At 42.5% G+C, this 24,398-nt stretch overlaps 1 protein-coding gene across 2 annotated transcripts in view; it reads left to right on the forward strand.

The window, feature by feature from the left end:
• LOC144767995 (guanylate-binding protein 2-like) overlaps nucleotides 1-24,398 on the forward strand; it is a 274,664-nt gene that overhangs the window by 104,627 nt on the left and 145,639 nt on the right. For both annotated transcript variants that reach the window (XM_078651385.1, XM_078651386.1), the window contains exons 2-7: nucleotides 1,345-1,557; nucleotides 1,660-1,787; nucleotides 1,985-2,094; nucleotides 2,887-3,113; nucleotides 3,974-4,216; nucleotides 6,176-6,453. In XM_078651385.1, the coding sequence (XP_078507511.1) occupies nucleotides 1,365-1,557; nucleotides 1,660-1,787; nucleotides 1,985-2,094; nucleotides 2,887-3,113; nucleotides 3,974-4,216; nucleotides 6,176-6,453 (1,179 nt within the window). In that variant the 5' untranslated portion in view covers nucleotides 1,345-1,364. The remainder of the gene's footprint in view (nucleotides 1-1,344; nucleotides 1,558-1,659; nucleotides 1,788-1,984; nucleotides 2,095-2,886; nucleotides 3,114-3,973; nucleotides 4,217-6,175; nucleotides 6,454-24,398) is intronic.

Genomic DNA, 24,398 nt, shown 5'->3' on the forward strand with positions numbered 1-24,398 from the left:
TGATCCAGTCGAGAGCATTCCCCTCTATGCCGGCTTTGTAGAGTCTTTGTATTAGAGAGTCAAAGTCAACCATGTCAAAGGCAGCTGGGAGGTCCAAGAGAAGTAGTGCAGCAAACCTGTTCCTGTCAACTGTGTTCTTAACATCATCCCAGATGGCAACGAGGGAAGATTCTGAGGCTAGCATTGGTCAATATTGTTTTTCTTGAAACATCAAAATGTCCCAGGGTTGGTAGCACACCAATGTGTTTTTTAATAAATTCAAAAGCCCTTACACAGTGATCAGATTATTCAAACCTTGCATTGTTCTATAGGAATGCTCTTATGGGCTGAGCCAATTCAGAGATATTAGGTATGTATTTAGAATAAAACTCAGCTAGACCACTTTATCCTTGTGTGCAAGTGGTGGTGTTTTAATGATGGAATCTATCAACTATATCTTGGGTTTGATTCCTTCTGCAGAAATTGTGTGACCCAAATAAGAAACTACTGTAACTCTGAACGTGCACTCTTCTTTTTTAACATCAAACCAGCTTCAGGCAACTTCCCCAACACCTTCATCAATGTTTAATCACGGTCTTCCCAATTTTCCCCATAAATCAAGATATCATCCTGAAAGAAAACTGTATTAGTGACCCCATCAAGCTCTTTCTTCATAATGCTCTAGAAGCATGCAGATGCAGATGCCAGTTCAAAAGGCATCCTCACAAAATAGTAAGCTCCCAGAGGCGTTACAAATGAAGTCAGATGCCTGGACTCACCATGCAACCTGATGTTAAACAGATGAAAGTCTGCCACCCAAAAAATGTTTGCATCACCTTACATGGTCAGAGCCTCTGAAATATTGGGAAGCGGCTGACGATCAACCAAAATATGCTTGTCACAAACAAATTTGCTTGCCCCCATCCTTAGGTGCTAACCTAATCGGAGCAAGCCACTCAGAGATTCAATCTCCATTACTATTTTTCCTCTCACCAACTGTTTGATCTCAAGCCTCAATGGTTCTGGCATAAGATTAGGGACCTTCCTCACCTTTTGAACCCAAGGTACCACATTCTTCAGGATAATCTTTTGTTTGAAGTTCTTAAGAAGACTCTGTTTGTTGTTGAACACATTAGGACACTTCAAGGCAATATCTTCATGACTTTGTTCCAATAAGTAGGGCGGACACGTGATCAGTGATTGCTGCCTATGAAACTGTACTCCTAAAACTACAATATAAAAGATGTTTGATACATACCATTCGGTTCACCTATGCCTATGTTAAGACACAGTGACATGAAAATTGAGTGGAAGATTCTCACACTGCTGTGTTCCTCTGTTCATAATCTTTTCCTCTTCATATAGGATCATTCCACTGAGAGATCATGCCCCTCCAGGAACCCATGGAAGCACCTGTGTGTCTGATTGGGAACGATGACAGTGCACAGCTAGCGATAATGCCGGATGCCCTTGAGATCCTCACTCACATTGATCAGCCCGTGGTGGTGGTGGCCATCGTGGGATTCTACCGCACAGGCAAATCGTACCTTATGAACCAGCTTGCAGGGAAGAAGAAAGGTGAGGACTCTAGTGCACTCTGTTGTAAACAAAAGAATTGTGCTTCCTGCAGGTAGATTATTTGATCTGTATTGCACACCCTGCTCCTTTTTTCTTTTACAGGATTCTCCTTGGGAGCTACTATTCAGTCTCACACAAAGGGTATCTGGATGTGGTGTCTCCCACATCCAACAAAACCAGGGCACACCTTGGTGTTACTGGACACAGAAGGGCTGGGCGATGCAGAGAAGGTAATTGAGGAGATGGCAGAAGAGCTGGTGGACATGGTTGGGGTGGGTTGTGCTTGGGACTTAAATGTAGAGGTTTCCTGCATCCATATTAAATTAATAGCAGTCCTTTTGGCAAAAAGTAGTAGTTAATGATATCTATGAGGACAAAAGTATTTTCCCTCAAATTCTGTTGATAAATATATTGTTCATTTTTCAAGGGGGATTCAAATAATGACTCATCACTCTTCACTCTGGCCGTCCTGCTGAGCAGCGTCATGGTCTACAACAGCATGGGTACCATCAACCAGCAAGCCCTGGAACAGCTGCAGTATCCTTACGTCTTTGTGGCCTTTCAGGAGATATGAGAATATGTGCATTGTAAAACGGATGTATGACGTTATAACGCATACTATTACTCCGCATACCATTACAACGCGACTTTTACTCCGCATACCGTTACAACGCATAGCGCCTTGGGGCGCTGGATAGTGGTAAGTATAATTTTCTATTCCAACACCAGTCCCCGTGGACACTAGGGAAGGTGTTGGATAGAAAATTAAACTTATTCCCTATCCTACAGCGCCCCCCAGCGCAATGCGTTGTAATGGTATGCGGAGTAAAAGTCGCGTTGTAATGGTAGTGCGGAGTAAAAAATGCGTTGTAACAGGTGTATACCTTGTAAAACTAATGATTAATTGTGCCAGGCTACTAGTTGTCTACGCTCTGACCATCCATCATAATCAAGCACCAAAATAATAAGAGATGTCTTTTTAGAGTTGGGATTTAAACCCTGAAGTCAGAGGGCCTGATTTAGAGTTCAGGAGATGAGTTACACCAACGTGACAGATATCCCATCCTCTGTATTACAAGTGCCATTGGATATAATGTACTTGTAGTACAGTGGTCTGGATATCCGTCATGTTTGTGATGGAGTAAACCATCCGCCTAACTCTAAATCAGGCCCGGAGACAAAAAAAACCTGCAGAGGAGGAATAATCCACTGGAGGTATTAACATGTAAGAAAACACCAATATACTGAACTATTCAGGCCATGTGCAAAGCAAAAATGATCATTGAGAAAATATCCTCTTTCTTGCATAATTCTTAACTCACTCACCAGTTTTGTGACAGAGCTCTCTGAGCGCATTAAAGTTAAAGCCAAGGACAAAGAGAACAAAGAGGGTGAAGAAGATGAAGATGAAGAGGATGATACATCAGAGGAAGAATTTGTACGCGTGTTTCCAGCCTTCGTCTGGGTGGTTCGAGACTTCATCTTGCAGCTGAACATTGACGGAAAGGATGTGACAGAGTCAGAATATCTAGAGCACATGCTGAAACCGAAGGATGGTAATTGAAATTTTACTTAAGAAAAGGGTGAATGTTGGAGGAGGAGCAACTAAAGAATGGGAGAGAGAAGTATCTCAGAAGGGATTTCAGCAATATGAGAATGTATCACCATAGCAATGGTCACCTTTAATTCAGTTGTTTCATACTGCACACAATCTATCACTTTTTATTACCTATTAAGGGTATTTATATTGTGCAGTCCTAGCTATTTGGGTAGCTTAGTGCTTTAAAATTAACAATTTGGTATTACAGAAGAAGTCAAGAAAGAATCAACAAACTTCTGGGGGGTGGGTATGTTATAAATCTGGCAGAATTACATGTCAGGGAGCTTCACATGAGCAAGCCTGTTTCAGTATTTATTTGACCAAGTCTTAAGCACATACCAGTGTGGAATACCCACTACGCCCTTTATGAACTTTAGTGTGTTAATTACTCTTATTCGTAAGACGTTATTGCTGCTCCACGTCCACACTTAAGTCCTGGATGGAGCCATCTGAGGAGTCATGCAAGGTGGTACTTTCAGGGTCAATCATGTGCTGCCTCCATCTGTAACCAACATGTCTTTACCAAGTCAAACATTTTGACTGAGTCAGTGGCATTACTCTGAACATGATATAGGTGTCATTCTAATGACCGTGGATCTGTGAAAGCCAAGACTACTTCTGACCTTTTTCCTTTAATGAAACCTGACCTGACCCTGCCTTGTCTGTGATCTTGGCCTCAGATTCCACAGGGATATGTGTCTTGTACTCTGTAGTCGATTGCATAGATTTGCTGGTCGGTAGCAGTCAGCTTTCGTCCTCAGACCGCTCGCGTTTGTGCAATTTGTCCCTATTTATGCATCTTTTTATTCTTTCCAGGTGTTGGTAAAAGAGTATTGGAATATAACCTTCCCCGTGAGTGCTTACAGTCTTTCTTCCCAACAAGGAACTGCTTCGTCTTTGTGCGCCCTGTGTGTGGGGAGGAAATCAGTAAAATGGAATCCCTACCGGAGAACGCACTGGACCCCAAGTTTGTTGAGCAGACGCGCAAGTTCTGTAACTATGTCTTTGAGAAGGCCGAGGTGAAGAAGGTGAAAGGCGGTCATGAGCTAAACGGCAGGAGTAAGTTTTTGGAAATCACATTCTCCATTTTTAATTAAACATACATTCTCGTCCATGTGTACATAGCCCTTGGCACCCTCTAGTTTCTTCAGAGTGGAGCATGGCCCACAGGATAGGATGTAGTTCCCTCGTTCTGCAGGTAAGACCACAGATTGTGCCACCTATCTGTGCCAGCAGGAGAGGCATCATGCACATCATGGGTGGTACTCCTGAATCCCTCAGGAACAATGAACATTCTCGTTGCTCAGCTTCATGTTGTCCATCTGTTTTTACAAACATAAGGACTTTGACATCAGTGAATATTTATTTCCGAGGTACTATTATGGAAGCTGGTGTAACTAAACACAAAGGGGTTAAATCCCCCAGACTCTTTAAAAAGGCCTGAATCTCACACGAGACATCTATATAATTAATTACTGCACATTCTTGTTGGCCTTGAAGCCCCAGTGGGCACTTGCCAGGTACTCACCTGTCCATGTTAGCATTAAGTTGAGCTGCCTCGACTCTGGCCTCATTTGTTTCTCCGCCAGGTTCCATCTCTGCCTCAAAGGAAATAGAGTTAGAGCTGTGGTTTATCCTTGCATTCTCCTATCGGCAGACTAAAGTAGGATTATATGCCAGAACTTCTCATAAGGTTTGTGACTACCCTCACAAGCTTGCCATTTACTGTCTGTTTTGGATACCATTGTGCAACAGTAGCTTACAATGAAATTGATGACATTACACATAAATATACCCACACTGCTAGCCAAGTTCATTTTAAAAATGTCCCACTATCTCGATCTCATTACCTCAAAGTGTCTCAATCTTTCAATTATCTTTACCTTTTTTTAAGGGTGCAATTATTTTACTTACTTTAATTGTGTTAACCCCTTCACTGCGGCGGCTATTCCGCCGCAGTGCTAAGGGGGCGGGGCGGCCGCGCGGCGAGCGCATGCTGGTGACGGAACCGCTCGTCACCAGCCGCGGTTGCGCTGTGCTCATGACGGAGCGGTTCCGTCAAGGCCCCGCCCACTCAATGGAACGCTCAGCGCAGGCGCGGAATCCGCGCTGTGCAGGCGTGCCAAGCGGGCGTGATGGAACCGCTCCGTCGTCAGCACAGCGCGACCGCAGCTGATGACGGAGTGGTTCCGTCACCAGCAGGGGAGGGGTTAAAATAGAATGTCCAGTTATCTATTTAAATCAGACATAATTCTTATTTTATTTATTTACACTTCATTCATTTTATTTACATTTAATTTGTTTACCTCATTTTGCTTATTAAATCATTAAGAATACTAACCATAGTTACTCTAATAGCAATAGCACAAAATTATTTTAATTTATATAAAAGAAACCGAAGTCTCATGTAACTTCGGTCCTGATTACGATGGTGGTGGGCCCACCACTGTCATGCCATCGGTGGCGGGCCCACCCCCATCGGACCCTGCAGGGCTCCCCGCTGCATTACGATGGCGGGCAGATAGCTGGATGGCAGCGAGACCAACCACCACGCATCCAACGGGTTCAAGGAGCCTGTCGGGCCATCGGAGGGACTGCAATCTCTACAATAGTGACTGTGCCTGCTCAGGCACCACCATAGGAATTGCAATGTCACTTTCCATTGGCCGTTTCAAAAAGGCAGGCAGAAAGTGACTTTCAGGCCCCTAGCAGGCCTCGTTCCTACCTGGACCTTGGGTATGTAGTCTGAGGGCACTGCATGGTGCCTGCCACACAGTGCAGGGATGTTCACAAACATTCCTCTTAGCAGTGAGGCTTGTGCTGCAGCCCTTTTTCAGGACAGTGGAACCCTTAATCCACACATTGCATTGAGCCTCAACTCTTTCTTCTCTCATGGTACCCATGAGAAACAATGGGTGCAGCAGCTGCTAATGGTGTACTACAATTCTTACATGGCTCTCTTTATATGCCCCTCGTGACAGCTGCTTTCAACTTACATTGGTTCTTGTGTTTTTGTAGCGTTCAGCATCTTGGTCGATAATTACGTGACAGCCATTGTGAATGGAGGGGCTCCTTGTATTGAGAATGCAGTTCTCTCAATGGCCAATAGTGAAAATCAGGCGGCCATGCAGGACGCTGAGGAACACTACAAGACCCAGATGGAGAAGCTGGTGAACTTCCCAATAGAAGTCCAAGAGCTCTCTGATCTGCATGGGAAGTGTGAGCAAGAAGCCATCGACATCTTTATGAAACGGTCCTTCAAAGACAAAGACCACAATTACCAGGGCATGCTCAAGGTAAAGTAATCAACCAACTTTGACTCAACAAATCTTTTGTTTGTTTCAATGTTTGTAGTGATGGGGATACACCTATGCCTCACTAGGAGAAGTAGCAAAAAACCTCCAAAATGTCCAGTTCTCTGAATAAGAAATGTTCAAAACACACAAGGGTTGTGAATCTTGCATAAGTTTGCAGACAGGCTAGTTTGAATCACCATCCTGACCTCTACACTTCATTTCTACCTACACTATTAAGCTTCTTGTGATAGCGCTAAAACAGTGAGGAGACAGAATAACTAGTTCAAAATTTCGACTGACCATAATATAGAGTGAAAAATATCGTGGAATGGTAATATCGGGTGCAAGAATATCGTTGTCAAGAATATCAATTTGAAGGTAATATCGATTTTTAAAATATTGGTCATTAATATCGTTTGTAAAAATATAGTAGTTTAAAATATCGTTTTTTAATTATCGGTATGGTTTTTAGTATATATTTTAAATGTATATGATATATTTTATATGTTTAATTATTGTTTATCTTTCTTACTATATTAGTTAAAATTTTATTAGTTAGAAATATAATTTAAATAAATGTGGTCTTTTTTTAGTTCTGTAGCAAGTTTTGAGTTTATAGGGTATAGGGTGGAAAATAATTTAGGGCCTGATTACGATGACAGTGAGATTGCAACAGACAGGCTGTCGGTGGCGGTCTCACTGCCATCGTAAGCATGTTTACAGCCCTCCATATTACAATGGCGGGCAGATGGTTGGCGGTCGGAATTAATATTAATCAATTAATTGATGATTAGTTATGTTAATTGTGTACTGAATTATTTTAGGTATGGGTTATGGGGTTTATAGAGGTAAAGGGTGGGAGGTAATTACATTTTTTAATAATTAATAATAAATTGTTAATTAATATTAATTTTTTATTATGTTGATTGTTTAATTACATGTTTTGTAGGTATGGGTTGTGCAGTGAATAGGGGAAAAGGGTGGGGAGTAACTTATATTATTAGTTAATTGCTTGTAAAATACTAATAATTATTTAATTGCAAATTAATTCATTTAATTGTGTTAATAGTTTTTTTGTTAAATTTTAGTTGAGAGTTCTGGAGTTTTAGGGATTAAGGGTAGGGAGTTAATTAATTTTATTGAATTTATATTGAATGTTTCATAAATAATATTTGTTTAATTGATAAATAATTTTGTTAATTATTATGTAAGTAATTATTTTTTTAATTTAGATGTGGGTTGTGAGTTTTGTAGGGGTAAGGGATGGGAAGTAAATTAAGTTTACATTTTTTAAATTAAATATATTTGTATTTTTTATTCAATATGTATTTTAATTTATTTACTTTTTTTAAATTGTTTTCATTTTGTTTAAGATATTTTGTTTATTTTTAATGTTGCACTGACTGGAGTGGAAGTAATACATTTTACCCCTCCACAATTCAACCATTTTCCTACTGTTGCACTGACTAGAGTGGGAATATTATGTTTTCCCCTCTGCAATTCAGCACTTTCCCTACTGTTGCACTGACTGCAGTGGGAATATATATTTTTTGTTAATTATATGTATTGTTGTGTTAATTACACTGGGAATAGTAAATTGTAGTATTTTCCAATGTTATGTTTAAATCCATTCTATATTTATTGTAGTTAGAGTAGTAAATCTTTTCTGTGCATGATATAAAACATTTTGATAATGTTGTGTTGTTTTACATTGCAGTTCTTTGTATATTTATTTAGTGTAAAAATGGTTTATAAATGTATTTGATATATATGTATGTGTGTGTGTGTATGTATATATATATATACATATATATATATATATATATATATATATATATATATATATATATATATATATATATATATATATATATATATATATATATATATATATATATATATATATATATATATATATATATATATATAGCGGTCGCCAGTAGGTAGTTATAGTTAGGACCTATTATGCATAGGAAATCCGCAACATTCTATTGCCAATAACTTTGGCGCCAATTGATGAATCTTCTCGAAATCCTCAAAACTTTTGGCCAGCTTAGTTCCACTCCTTCCCTGAAAGTTTGGGGGTGATTCGTCAAGCGGGGTCCCAAAATGTGTTTTCCCCATGCAATTTTCCATAGGACCTTTAGCTACAGCTAAAGCCCGAACGGCTGAACGGAATTACACGAAATTTAGCAAAGAGGTAGTCCTCAGTTCAGACTTGTTCCTTTTACTTAAATGGTGTTAATCTGTTCAGTAGTTCCTGAGAAAATTATGGTTAAAGTAATTTATATATCTATGGGCGCGGGGGATCCGCAGAGTGTGCGAGGATTGTCATCGTACCATAAGTGCACCGACCCGATCACGCGCTGAATGCTAATTGGCTGTCAAGCAGTTGTAAACATTCGAAACCAGGAACTGTGGGCAGCCATTTTGTGCCTCGGTAGAAGCGAGGCTGAGGAAGTCAGTGGAATATGTGTGCAAAACGGAGAAAGGGGGCAGGGTAGAAATAATTTTACTCTCTAGACCTGCTTAGGGGGTCCCAGAAGGACCCCCAGGGCCCACAAATTTTCAGTTTAAAAAAAAAAAAAAAAACAGTAGGTGTGTGTATGGTGCGCGGACTGTGTCGTAGAAAAAATAAATAAAACAGAGCTTTTTTAAATAATTTGTCCTTGGGGGGTTAAATATCGGGGGCAAAATTATAAAATGTTATGGGGGGCCCACAGGGGCCCCCCAGCCTCGGGGATCGTCACCCGCTGGGGCTAAAAAGAAAAAAATTGTGGGGGGAGAGGTCAAATATCCTTAAAGCCGCGGGGAACAGCCCCCCAGTGCTTTATGTATTGTGGGAGAGGGACCACATGGCCCCCCTCCTGGAGCACAAGGGTCCCGTTACCCCCCCGGTGCTACAAAAACAAAATGGCTGGAGGGGGCTGCAAGGTGTCCAAAGCCCCGGGGACCACCACTCCCCGGGGCTTTATGTATTGTGGGAGGGTCGGCTCCTGCAGTGTCCGAGAGGGGCCATCCCGCCCTCCCATAGCAAGAAAATCTGTTCTCTCTTTCAAAATCTATAGAGATTGCTTTTCCACATGGGGAGCTGCATGTTAGTAGCTCACCATGTGGAAAAGTAATGCCGGCTCCCAAACACGTAGAAGTTGTGCACCAAAGGCGCTGGAGTCGTGCACCCTACAGATTATGAGTCGTGCATCCAGCGCGTGCACACCAGGGGGCCTCACTGAGCGCTGCGTGATCGACTTCTAAGTTTATCGTAAAAAAATAGCCCCTATCAGTAATTTTTAATATTCCCGCGGACCCTATCCCATGGGTCTTATAAAAAATGTTGGAAACCGTGGGGGAGCGACAATGCCCCCATGGTCCCGCCAGCTCCCAGCGTTCTTCGGGAGCCGGCTTTGCTTTTCCGCATGGGGAGATGCTAACTTGCATGTGGAAATGCAATCTGGTTTGAATTTTGAAATTGAGAACAGATTTCACTGCTGTGTCTTTCAAAATGCAAACTAAGTTTGCTATGGGAGGGTGGAAGGCGTGAGACTTCTGCCCTCTCATAGCAAATAGCAGTGTCCCGGGGGTAGGCACCCCGGGACACTGCAGGAGCCGTACCTGGGGCGTGGCGGTCCCTAAGGCCCTCGCGGGCTCCAGGCGGAGGGTCACACAGCTTACCTCCCACAATACACAAATCCCCGGGAGTGGTGGTTCCCGGGGCTTGAGGGGCATGGTTGAGCCCCCACATTTCTAATTTTGCAGGGGGCCTTTGATGTGAAAGTGGTGCAAGGGGGTTGTAAATCTGGTACACAGTGTTCTGTTTTACTTTGCTTTCCTTTCTGTCATGTAGAGGATCCTGGGTGAATTTAACGGTTTCTGGACAGCCAGTAGCTTACAACCCTACCCCCAAACGGCTTTCTGTCTGTTACCATAGTAACAGTTCATGGAACACTTAAGTGAGCACAGAGGTTAGAAGTTTACCACACTATGTTGCTAATGGAAAACGTTACTGTGCTGGAGTTTTTAAACTTTTCCAAAGGAACCGTTAGTCGTAGATAGAGACTCTGGTAAAGATCTGGTAAAGAGTTAGCCTTAGAATTATACTTCAAATTATCAATATCATTTCTATTGGGGACCACCCCCCCCCAAAAAAAGATGTATACACTTTTTTAAAATTAACTTTTATTGAAACAACAATAAATAACTGGAAACATAACTTAAAGATAACAATATAATAAATAACTAGAAACATAACTTTTACAAAACAATATATTAAAAAAAATGTGATATGGACTCCAATAGAAGTACGGTAGGTAATCTGCAAAACAAAAATAAAAATTAGTGTTTAAATTGATGTGACTAAATGAGGTCAAACATTACAAGTGAAGGTAAGACTTGGCAATATTTCCTTATTTTTACGTCTACAGCGTGCCTGATACATTTCACTTGTCTTATAGGCCCGCGTTCAAGAGGTGACTGTATGGAAGTGCCTACTGCGTCAGATTTACACTATAGATTAACAGGTCTTTAAAATGATTCAGAGATGAGACAGAATTAGGTGAGAGATCAAGTCATAATGTAGGACAATATTCTTTAGGGCTTATTTACAAGACTTGCGCCACTTTTGTGTTACTTTTCCCATGTTGAAAGTGACGCAAAAGTGCCACAAGGTGATTGTAAATAAGCTCTTTTAAAACTAATGCATTTAATTGGAGGGATTGTATATCTAGGCCCCTCTGCTTACCTTGTGTAAACACTGTGATGAACTGAGTTCACAACTTGAACTCAGCTTTGTTTCTACACGTCAGAGTGGACAGCAGCGTCCATAACTTTAAAAGAGAAAGAGAAACGATGTGAGAGAGAGTGAGAGAAAGAGAAAAAATGACAATAAAAGTGTAAGATCTGAAAGATAGTATATAGAGTTAGTAATAGCATAGTAGATACAAATGCACACATACATTTTTGGTTTATTTATTTGTACACTCAGGATACTATATTATAACAAGTTCCTCTATAAGGAGGTGTCTGTGCGCTGTTTTTTTCCAAAGTAGTATATTCCATGCATTCCCGCTGCATAGCAGTGAGTTTTCAATATTGGGTATCTAGACTGTTGCACCCCATGCAGAGTCTGGAGGTGAGTGTTTTTCTTGGGAAGTCAGAGGCAGATTTAGAAGCTCCTTGCGCCACTTTTCCCATGTTAAAAGTGACACAAACTTGGTGCAAGAGGCTCGTACATCTGCCCCTCAAACTGTTGTAACCTATCTATTCTCACTGCCCGGAGGAAATTGTACATTCCTACGCAGTGAAGCTGCTGCACACTACCAAGTCTCTCCTTTCACAGATGACTTGTCGTTGTTTCGGAAACTAGCTTCTTTGCTCACCTTGTGCCATTGGCCTGATTCAAAGAGGGTGCACTACGTGTCGAAGCACCCTTCTCAGACGTTGTTACGATGGCCACGCATCATCACAGAATCCTTGAACTTTGAGTTTTAGAGGTGTTGGGGGCACGCCAATTTGTGAAACACATCCTGTAAGAAAAAAGGAAGTTAACATTGTGTGCCATTTCTTTATCAAAGGAGAGAGGAAGTGAGAGAGTGACTGAAAAGAATATTCACAGCTCACCTTTCTGTCACCGGTTTGTTTTTCCCCACGTGCCGGGACATAATGCATCCTGAAGCTCTACATCTAAAAGATAGTAAAAGAAAGATGTTATGATTGGTATTTGTTACTATCTTAATGTGGAATTGAATAACATCGCCCATACACACACTTTCCCTCTCACATTTAAAAATAACTATTTGTATAGTTTATATTCAGAACGTTTGACCGATTATGAAAATGTTCCTGCTATTGGAAAAAATATATATATATACATGCAATAAGATGCGCTGTATAGGACTGCGTACGCCTAAATCGCTGTGTCGCTTTTTTGTATCCAGTCTGCTGCAGCTCATCGACTTCCTCCGATGCGCACCCAGGCCTCACTGCTCACTTTTCGTGGACAGGACACCTTGTACATCATGCAGTCCCTCTCGGCCACCAAGAAGTCTCACATATGCCGCTGAGTCTTGATATCGCTATGGCTAACGACATACTCGTGCTCCCATCATCATCGCAGGTTCCTCACCTGCTCAGTCCTTCCGGTACCGCTAACTCAGTAACCAAAGAGGCCACGCACGTGGTGGTGGGCCCTTGTACTCGATGGTTCGGGCCTACATGAGGCGTTTGAACCAATAGGATGGGCCATCTCAGCGCTTGCGATGGGAGCTACTTTAAAATGGCGTAGTGCACGTGCAGCTTGTCTTTTTTATTGGTAGGGTCACGTGTGTAGTGATGCATATGCTGGATGGGTGTGGTGTGGGTGTATACCAGCCATGAAGAAGTGTGTGTGTGCCGTTCTGACAACTAGACCTGGAACTAATAAATCACTACAATGGAAATCTGGGCCATGTAGGGTTGTTGTGTTTTCCTGGTAGCGTAAGTGGATTGGTCTGGCCTGACATATGCCAGTGCTGCGCGAGGCTCTGAACCATGCTTCTGGAGCTATGGGCGTGGTCCAGTCGTGAGCTATATGAGAAATCAAGTGATTCGGGTGTCCGTTTTGTAGTGCTGACGGCACCAGTATCTTAAACACAAATGTGTCATTATATCTGTAAAGTTCCACAACGTGGCCAACATGGAAGGTACGGGGTATCACTGACTGTATATTCATTCATAGTTGCTCACATAAAAGATGGTGGACATGACGTATTTCTGCGATTATGAATGTTTATTGTACATTCAGTGGAGTGTTGTAGCTGTAGTAATACAGGGCTGTGAAAGGTTTGAATTGCAGTTTTTGGCACATGAAGGGCAGCTAATATATATACGTATGTGGTCATTCTGGTAGAGTGAAGAACTTGATGCTGGAAATCAGTGTTCGAGTCTCGGAGTTGCGTCCACATCCTGTTATTGTAGAGTACACACGTAATGTACGCGTGCCTGAAAATGTATTGTAAGTACGGTGCTCATGTTAATTGCTGATATAGTTTTGGGTTGATTTTGCACTATATAAATATGCTTTAAAAAAAAAGGAGGAATAGCCCACACTGACTTTCACAGATAAGATGGTTGCATACGCTATTTATAGTACAATATAATATGGTAGGACCCTGGGGCAGTATTTTACAAACATAATAAATACACAGACACAGATAGATAGTTGAAGTGGGTACGGGCACGTGTGCTCGATTCCATTTTATTACGGTGTTGTTGGTAATAAAGAGAATAGTAATCATGTTATCATACACAGATATTAAATCATAAATGGTTTATGACTTCTGTTGTACAAATGTAGGAGCATTGTATGTGAAATAATACACAGAACATTCTATCATAAAGGGTTCATGAGTTGTGGTGCACTGAGGTAGGGGCAGTTTGTGCGGATCCTGCAATGATGCGTGGTCCAGGCAAACGCACTGGTAAAACTGTGCTTTTGACTATTGAATTTTGCCTTAACAAGGGCACGTGGCGATTATTTACGGTGTACTGAGTTAGTGGTACGTCTGGTGTTTATCATGTGCTCACCCTGCGATGATGCGTGGTCTGAGCGGGCTGTACTGAAATCATTCACTGTTGCATACTGGACTATATGAACTTTGAGGGGGACAGAAAAAAGTAGCATCCATGGTTATCAATTTCTCTGCAAACTAGGTTTACTAATTGCTCCCCATAACAAATTAAACAATTCCACTTCACTCAGTGCATTCTAACTTTCTCAAATTGTGGACGTGTCTGGTGTCGATGTTGAAGGTGATACCCCAGAGATACTTGGTATTGCCGGTGGTGGAGGTATATTTTGGCGCAATCTTCTAAATTCTTTGTTATCATAGTTCACAGAATGCAACGATTAAAGGTGCTTGCGCATATTAGCAGTGCAACAGCACTATTTATTTCTCTGCTTTAAATACCTTGAGGCTGAATTTAATGCTGTCTGTAGTGTAGATGAAAAGGTAAATTCAAGTTGTGAACCCTACTGTGCACAGTGTACATGGAAGCTAGTAGTCAGTACAGTTATAGAACAATGCTTTTTCCACTTTTTTAACAAAATCTGAATACATACAGTACAATTGACTCTGCATTAAATAAATCAAGGTTGAATTTCCTACTGTCTGTAGTGTATATGCAAAGGTGAATTCAAGTTGTAAACCCTGCTGTCCGCAGTGTACATCTTAGGGTGGAGTGCATGATCTGCAATTATGATTGAAGTGAAAGATAGAATATGTATGCAACGTGCATTTTAATATTGAACTAAATGTATAAGTGATATAAAATAAGTTTTTCTAGGAAGCATAATAAAAGGATATTGTGTAGGGTTTGATAGGTGTTATACATACTTTGGTTTACACTGAGTTAGTGGTATCTAAAACAAGAAGGTTCTGTGGAGCCTGCGATGATGAGTGGTCCAGGCAGGCTGTATTGATAGTAATGTTTTTTGTGTTGTGAATGGTGCCTTAGTAAGGCCACGTGATAATATTTTTTGGTGCACTGAGTTACTAGTATCTTTGGTGCTTAGCGTGTACATATTCTGCGATGATGCGTGGTCTGGGGGAGGAGGGAAAGTAATTGGAGTAATGTGTGTTTTGTCAATTGGATTCTGCATAAATTCCACTTAAAAGTGATAGTATGCCTCATTGCTGACATAAAACTGACAACACAGTAGTATTTTTCTGCCTTAAATAAATCGAGACTGAATTTTATGTTGTCTGTAGTGCTTGTGCATCACTGGTATCAAGCCGTAAACTCTTTTGATTGCAGTGTACATTTGAAAACAGAAATCACTACAGTAATTGAGGACGCCTGGGACCACCACTTCCCCAGGGCCACAAATTCCATTTAAAGGGGAAGGGGGGGGGCCACGACACCCCCCTCCTGGGCCGTTCTCAGCCCAAGGGACCACCAACTCCTTGGGGCAGTCCCTTGAAACTGAAAGGAGGAGGGAATTTTGGCCCTCCTTCTGGAACCATTGATGGTCCTGGGGACCGCCACTCCTGAGGGTTGGATCCCTATGTCCCTCGCAGTCTCCAATGTAGCACTCCGGGTGCCCTGGGTGGGGTCCAGGGCACCCAGGAGCTAGAGGCTAGAACTTAGAGGATTTGTTCCCCAGGGCTGAAGTCGGCCACAGGAGGGAGGATGTGCAGACCCCCTACCCCATTAATGCTTGGCTGGGCACCAGGGGAGGGGTCCCCAGGCCTGAAATCAGCCCAGGAAGGGAGGCCATGGGTACCAGCTCCCCTTCTTTGAAGGATTTCCCAAGCTTCCTGGGTGTGTGTTTTCTTGACAATTCAACATTGAAAACCTAGCTGAAATCCTTGTTTGAGGTGAATGCATTAATGATCTATTGTGATTGTGACAAGTGGGTCCTTACCTGGTGAGAACACGCACTCACAATCCCACTCAGAGACTCACACACCCACTCACAGACCCTTTCAGAGACTCATGCACCCACTCACAGACAAATGCAGAAACTCATGCACTTTCTCACAGATTGACTCACACACTCATTGAGGTACTCGCAAACTTACTCAGACACTCTCACACCCACACACAGACCCACTCAGACATACACTCAGACACTCATGCACCCACTCCCACACCCACTGAGACAATCATGCACCCACTCACAGACCCAGAGTGGTTCTGTGGATGATGTCATCAGTAATGTCATTTGGGCTATCAGTGATGAAATCAGTGATGTCACTGACCATGTCATGAGTAATAAAATATGTGAGGTAATTAGCAGTGTACTGTGGGGGCCTTTGTTATAGGTAGTTCAGGTAACTATAACTTCAGAATTTCACTGGCTTTGTACGAGTGAAATCTTACTATAACATCCCTGTAACCTTTCTTTTTCCAGTGAATCTCGATGTTTTTTTAAATTCTATTTCCTAACTTTAACATTCCTGTAACTGTTTTTCAGTGAATATATATATATATATATATATATACATTTTGTTGTCTGGAGGTGCATGTTGCAGCATCTCTATGTGATTGTCACCATATGCCTGTGATCAGTATGTATATATCTGTCATCAGATATATATATATATATATATATATATATATATATATCAGCTCCAAAAATCCCAAAAGATACCCAGCCGGGTTGATCAGGACAAATAGCACTCACAGGCACGACAGTTGCTTTCAGCAGGGGGTAGATTTATTCAGATAGACGCGTTTCGGGAGAGAACTCCCCTCGTCAGTATTTACATCTGTGAAACTGAATACTGTGCCCTTATCTATGTTTGTCAAAAATCATAAACATAAACGAGGGACTACGCAAAGCGCCTCATGAGCGCCATCTTTAAATGTACAAATACATTGTTTATCAGACATTGCTTGCAAGTGTGTTACACCATCAATTGAGCCGTGTATCGGCATAACCGTCATCTTAGTAATTATCCACATCACTTATAATCAGAAGACCATTAGCATCTGAATTATGTGGCTAGGATTACTGAAGAACAACTTCAGCCTGTGTATCAAGTCATAAATCGGACATAGAAACATCAGGTAAATCTCGCCGTGGATCGGCAATGGCAGCCCCTACGGACTGCCTACTTAAGGTGCAGCAAAATATGCAGCAATGTGCATTACAAATGTTAATAAAATGTTAATAAAGATGGCATCTTCGACCCCAAGCCACAACTTTTTTGAAACACCAAAATACAATTCATCTCAGAGTCATCATTCCATCATTATTGCAGATTCAATACACTTTAACCCATCTTTATCAACCCAAATGTGAGGCCAGTTCTTCTCCCATGTTCACTCCCTTAGGTGCTCTGGTCTCTAAGTCTATGATATAACGAGACTCGAGTCTCCTTAACGTGAGCAACCTATTGCCCCCTCTTGGATTTGCTTCAACTCTGTCCAAACAGAAATATCTCAGAAGGTTCCTGTCGCTATTGTGTTTGATAGAGAAGTGGCGTGCCACGGGATAAGTGAAATCCTTATTAGCTATGGCCCGCATGTGCTCTAATATCCTTAGCTTGACAGGATTGATCGTGCTGCCCACGTATCTCAACATGCAAGGGCATATAAGACAGTAGACTGCATGTTCGGAGTGGCAAGACATAAATTTACTGATCTTCTTCCCTCCAATGTGCCCAGGCACCTCATAGCTCAATGTTCTTTTACTCGAGAAGCAGGCCTTACACTTTCCACATGGAAAGAAGCCTTTGGCATCCTTCAATGTACCCTGTCGCTTCTCAATAGGTCGTAAATAACTATGGACTACTTGGTCGCGAAGTGATCTCGCCTTCCTGTATGTAATTAATGGCACGTTGGGTATGTCAGAACCAATGATGGGGTCTGCTTTCAGAATATGCCAGTGTTTTGACAGGACTGATCGTAGTTTGTGGGAGTCCGCAGAATAGGAGGTAATCATGCGGAATTTACCTTCTGTGGTAGAAGCTGGCTTTTTAACGAAAAGACTAGAGCGAGGAATGGTTCTACCCTTATTCAGAGTCTCTCTTAGAAGATGGGGACTGTACCCTCTTATCACGAACCTCTCCATACATTCCAAGGCTGCTTTTTCAAAACACTCATTCTGGCTGCAGTTGCGTTTGAGCCGCAGAAATTCCCCGTATGGAATGTTATTAATTAATTTGCGGGGATGACTACTGGACGCGTGTAAAACGCTATTCCCAGCAGTAGGTTTGCGGTACAAGTTGGTGCAAATGTGCCCATCCCTGATGCTCACTTCCAGGTCCAAGTAATTAACTTTTTCCCTGTTGATATCACCAGTGAATCTCAAATGAAATTCATTGTCATTGAGAATGTCAATATACTGATTTGCTTCCTCAATCGAACCATTCCACACTAGGAACAGGTCGTCAATATACCTGCTCCATAGTACCACCTTGGTGTTCCAGGTGGAAAGTCTGGGGGCCCAGGCTACCTGCTCCTCCCACCAGCCCACAAATAAATTCGCGTAGCTGGGGGCGAAGCAGGAGCCCATGGCCGTGCCAGTCAGTTGGCGGTACATGGTGTCCTGAAAGAGAAAAATGTTGTTACGTAAACTGAATGCAATTAATTCTAAAAGCATCCTATTATGCACTGCATATTTAAGCTCTCTCTTGTTGAGGAAGTACTCTATGGCATGGAGACCCTGGTCATTATCTATACAAGTATACAAGCTTGTTATGTCCAGGGTGATCAGTATGTAGGATGGTTGCCAGTCCAAGAGTTCCACCTTCTCTATGAAGTCTGTGGTGTCTCTGATATATGATTTCAAAGACAGCACAGAACTAAATAGGTGGTGGTCTAAGAATTTGGAGAGGTTCTACGTCAGTCCTCCCATGGAGGAGATTATGGGTCTCCCAGGGGGGTCATTAATGTCCTTATGGACCTTGGGAAGATGATAAAAACAAGGTAATACAGGGTTGGTAGTCTTAAGAAAAAGATATTCCTCCAGATCTAGCATCTGTTTGTCATGCCATTTCTTGAGTAAAACATAGAGATCATTAATGCTGGATAGATAATCTTGTTTCTTTATTATGGCATAGCAGGAAGCATCCTGCAGTTGACGCATAGCCTCAGCCACATATTTGGTCCTGGACATGATGACAACGTTACCTCCCTTGTCAGAGGGTTTGCACACAATGGTTTCGTCATCCATGATGGTCTTAATGGCTAGATGTTGTTCCTTGGTGGTGTTGAATTGTATTTTCCGATTTTCTTGTGTAGTTCTCATGGCCATCAGATCCCTGGTGACTATTTCGGAAAAAATGTCAATCGAATCCACCACAGTCTGCGGAACAAATTTAGAAGCCAACTTGAAATTGCTTTTAGGTGCAGTCTGATCGATATCAACATTAACCAGTCTTTGAGTGAGGGTATTGCCTGTTGTTTCCGTTTCCATATTGCACTCTTGTCTCAGATTATGTAAAACTTCACAGGCGGTGAGATCATTGACAGTTAAAAGGTCCGTGTCCCTTTTGCTCTGTCTCAGATGCTTGGCTTCTTGAGCTGTTGGTTTAATTTTATGAAACTTGTGCAGTTTAATCTTCCGGACGAATTTAAACAGATCGATACGTGTCTGTGTGTACTCCATGCTTTTGTTTGGACAGAATGTCAGTCCCAACTTTAGAACAGACTCTTCTGCTGGAGTTAAGTGTCTTTCTGATAGATTCAAAATGGTAAGTTTTTCTGAAGGGCCTACCACCTTCCCCTTCTTTGGCTCCTGGTGATTCTCGCAGTTGGTTTGTTCTGGGTGTTGCCTCTGCCTCTTCCCCTTCCCCTTCCAGCCCCCTCGTCGGGTTTGTCTCCTGCTTCCGGGGGTTTGTTCTTGCCGTTTCTTAGCCAGCTTTCTCGGATGACCTTGAACTCCTGCTGAAAAGGGGTCTTTTTCAGTAGAGGTTCAGGAGCATTTGTCGTTCCTGTTGTTTCGTCCCCAGATAACTCACTGGCAGTGACATCAGAGTCCGAAGTTTCCACTCTCACTTCTCCGGTCACATTTGGCATTTGATCTTTTCTAGCAACTTCTTTCCGTGGTTGATCGTATTTTTTCGAGAATGTCAGCACTCTTCCCATAACGTAATCCCGTTCGTCACGGTCAAATTTTTCTTGTTTTCTCAGTTTGATTTTGGTTTCATATTTCTGGAGTCTCTTCTTCATATTTGCTCTGAGGAGATCTTGTTCCTCCTTATTTGTATTCTGTGCAATTAGACTTTCCAATTCCTCAATTTCCTTGATAGTTTTGTCGCGATCACTCCATGCGAATTGGACTAAAATTTCCAACATGCCTTTGCATGAATTGGCTATGTGTATAGCCCAAGTTTCCAGTAGGAGGGGGTCTGGGTTTTCATAGGCAGGGACTGTAAAAATTCTCAGTCCTCAAGGGACCCCAGACTTTCCACCTGGAACACCAAGGTGGTACTATGGAGCAGGTATATTGACGACCTGTTCCTAGTGTGGAATGGTTCGATTGAGGAAGCAAATCAGTATATTGACATTCTCAATGACAATGAATTTCATTTGAGATTCACTGGTGATATCAACAGGGAAAAAGTTAATTACTTGGACCTGGAAGTGAGCATCAGGGATGGGCACATTTGCACCAACTTGTACCGCAAACCTACTGCTGGGAATAGCGTTTTACACGCGTCCAGTAGTCATCCCCGCAAATTAATTAATAACATTCCATACGGGGAATTTCTGCGGCTCAAACGCAACTGCAGCCAGAATGAGTGTTTTGAAAAAGCAGCCTTGGAATGTATGGAGAGGTTCGTGATAAGAGGGTACAGTCCCCATCTTCTAAGAGAGACTCTGAATAAGGGTAGAACCATTCCTCGCTCTAGTCTTTTCGTTAAAAAGCCAGCTTCTACCACAGAAGGTAAATTCCGCATGATTACCTCCTATTCTGCGGACTCCCACAAACTACGATCAGTCCTGTCAAAACACTGGCATATTCTGAAAGCAGACCCCATCATTGGTTCTGACATACCCAACGTGCCATTAATTACATACAGGAAGGCGAGATCACTTCGCGACCAAGTAGTCCATAGTTATTTACGACCTATTGAGAAGCGACAGGGTACATTGAAGGATGCCAAAGGCTTCTTTCCTTGTGGAAAGTGTAAGGCCTGCTTCTCGAGTAAAAGAACATTGAGCTATGAGGTGCCTGGGCACATTGGAGGGAAGAAGATCAGTAAATTTATGTCTTGCCACTCCGACCATGCAGTCTACTGTCTTATATGCCCTTGCATGTTGAGATACGTGGGCAGCACGATCAATCCTGTCAAGCTAAGGATATTAGAGCACATGCGGGCCATAGCTAATAAGGATTTCACTTATCCCGTGGCATGCCACTTCTCTATCAAACACAATAGCGACAGGAACCTTCTGAGATATTTTTGTTTGGACAGAGTTGAAGCAAATCCAAGAGGGGGCAATAGGTTGCTCACGTTAAGGAGACTCGAGTCTCGTTATATCATAGACTTAGAGACCAGAGCACCTAAGGGATTGAACATGGGAGAAGAACTGGCCTCACATTTGGGTTGATAAAGATGGGTTAAAGTGTATTGAATCTGCAATAATGATGGAATGATGACTCTGAGATGAATTGTATTTTGGTGTTTCAAAAAAGTTGTGGCTTGGGGTCGAAGATGCCATCTTTATTAACATTTTATTAACATTTGTAATGCACATTGCTGCATATTTTGCTGCACCTTAAGTAGGCAGTCCGTAGGGGCTGCCATTGCCGATCCACGGCGAGATTTACCTGATGTTTCTATGTCCGATTTATGACTTGATACACAGGCTGAAGTTGTTCTTCAGTCATCCTAGCCACATAATTCAGATACTAATGGTCTTCTGATTATAAGTGATGTGGATAATTACTAAGATGACGGTTATGCCGATACACGGCTCAATTGATGGTGTAACACACTTGCAAGCAATGTCTGATAAACAATGTATTTGTACATTTAAAGATGGCGCTCATGAGGCGCTTTGCGTAGTCCCTCGTTTATGTTTATAATTTTTGACAAACATAGATAAGGGCACAGTATTCAGTTTCACAGATGTAAATACTGACGAGGGGAGTTCTCTCCCGAAACGCGTCTATCTGAATAAATCTACCCCCTGCTGAAAGCAACTGTCGTGCCTGTGAGTGCTATTTGTCCTGATCAACCCGGCTGGGTATCTTTTGGGATTTTTGGAGCTGATATGTGTAACCGCGGACACCAACGCGGTTTGAAGCACCCGCTTTAAGAGTGACTCGTTTCTTTTGGTGTGAAAGGGAGCGTACATATATATATATATATATGTATATATATATATATCTTCAAGGTATGTAGCTGTGTGGTTAAGAATAGTCAATCTATACTTACCTATTTGCACTTTCCTTTCTAATATTTTTGTCACACAATTTATTTTGTCATCAATATTGTGATTAATATACAATCAATCATTATATGCATGGTTTTACGCTGAAGACGATGAACATTAAAGCGAGTATAGGCAGAAGACCCAAGGCCATTTCTATTGGTGAACCAGTCATTAGGGTTACATTTAGTTGAGCATGAATAATTTCTTAGAATAAAAAATAGAGGAGTGGAAGATGAAGTGTGGCTGCTGCCCACAGAGCAAGAACAGCCACATCTCCCATCTCTTCTTGTTCTCTGTTTCCTATTTATTTATTTATTTATTTTATACTCTTATAAAGCGCCAGAATAGACCCCCGAAGGGGTATCTCCGCGCTGTTGCTGCAAAGAGGGTGTTCTGAGAAAGGTGTGCTGCAGTGGTGATATATAGGCAGGACAAACATTAGTTACTGGGATACAGGTAGGTTTTTAAGGTTTTCCGAAAAATCAGGTGACTGTTAAGTGATCTTAGTTCGAGGGGCAGAGAGTTCCAGAGTACTGGTCCGGCATGGGCCAGCGCACGGCCACCCTGTCTGGTCTTCTTTACTCTAGGTATCTGCAACAGTTGCCGGTTACTGGAGCGTAAGGAACGCTCGGGGATGTAAGGCTGAAAAATTTCAGCCAGGTATTTAGGGCCTTCCCCTATCATACACTTGTGGATGGTACATAAGGTTTTAAACTGGACTCGTTTCCTCACTGGGAGCCAGTGGAGTCTAATCAGCAGGGGGCAGGAGGGGGTCCTTGGTGGAACATTCAGGACAATCCTCGCTGCTGTATTTTGGATCACCTGTAATTTATTAAGTTGTTCCTCGTTAGCTCCAAGGAGCAAACCATTACAGTAATCCACCCTGCTGATGACAAGAGCCTGCACAAGCGTTTTCCTGTGATGGTCCGGTAAATAGGGGAAGACTCGTCTAAGCATCCCAATAGCCCGAAAACAGGTGCCGGCAACTTGATTTACATGATCTTTAAATGTAAGTTGCTGATCAAGTAGCACGCCCAGGTTCCTGACCGTACTCTTGGGGATAGGGACAGGGCCTAACTCCAAGGGCCACCAGTCCGATGACCAGTGTGTTGCTGCTTGCCCGAACAGCATGACCTCGGTTTTCCCAACGTTACACTGCAGATAGTTTGATGACATCCATTCTGCAATGGCTCTCATACCATCTGCAAAAGATCTTTTTATTGCAGGTGTAAGTTTTTTAAAGGGAAAAAGGAGTTGGGTGTCGTCAGCGTACGACACTGGTATGAACCTGAAAGATCTTGCTAAGTTGGCTAGGGGGGCCACATACACGTTGAAAAGTGTAGGGCTCAGACAAGACCCTTGTGGCACTCCCCTGTTGAGCTCCCTATGGATGGATTTGTGCGAGCCCAGCCTCACTTCTTGGAATCGACCAGATAGAAAGCTCTCCATCCACGCCAGAGCCCCTCCCTCCACGCCTACCTCCCTTAGGTGGTTGAGAAGCACCACGTGAGACACCGTATCAAAAGCGGCGGAAAGATCCAACAGCACCAGAATCATAGAGCTGCCATCATCCAGTGCCATTTTGATATTATTGGTCACTGTTTGAAGAGCAGATTCTGTGCTGTGGTTTGGCCTGAACCCAGATTGTGAATAGTCCAGGCCTTCCGTTGCTTCAAGATGTTGAGAGAGATAGGTGTTCACATGCTTTTCCGCAACCTTGCCCAAATAGGGTAAAAGGGAGATAGGTCGTAAGTTGGATAGGTCTGTCCAAGGGGATGCTGCTTTCTTTCTTATCGGGTTCACCACCGCCTTTTTCCAATCTGCTGGGACCTGGCCTTTCATAAGGGAGGTGTTAATCACCTCCAGTATGGGAGGACCCAGGAGAGAGATCAGAGGGCCAACCGTTTTGGCAGGAATGAGGTCACTGGGAGATCCTGATTTAATGTGACTACAGAGGGAGAGAAGCTCTGTATGATCAATTGGAGGGAAGGATGTCAGAGAAGGTTTGTTGCATATTAGGGGGGTCTGAAAAGGAAATTTATTGGTCGTGTCTGTGGTATTTTTTGCTGCTACTA

The sequence above is a fragment of the Lissotriton helveticus genome, chromosome 7 (assembly GCF_964261635.1).
Source record: "Lissotriton helveticus chromosome 7, aLisHel1.1, whole genome shotgun sequence".
In the NCBI taxonomy this organism is placed as follows: Eukaryota; Metazoa; Chordata; class Amphibia; order Caudata; family Salamandridae; genus Lissotriton; species Lissotriton helveticus.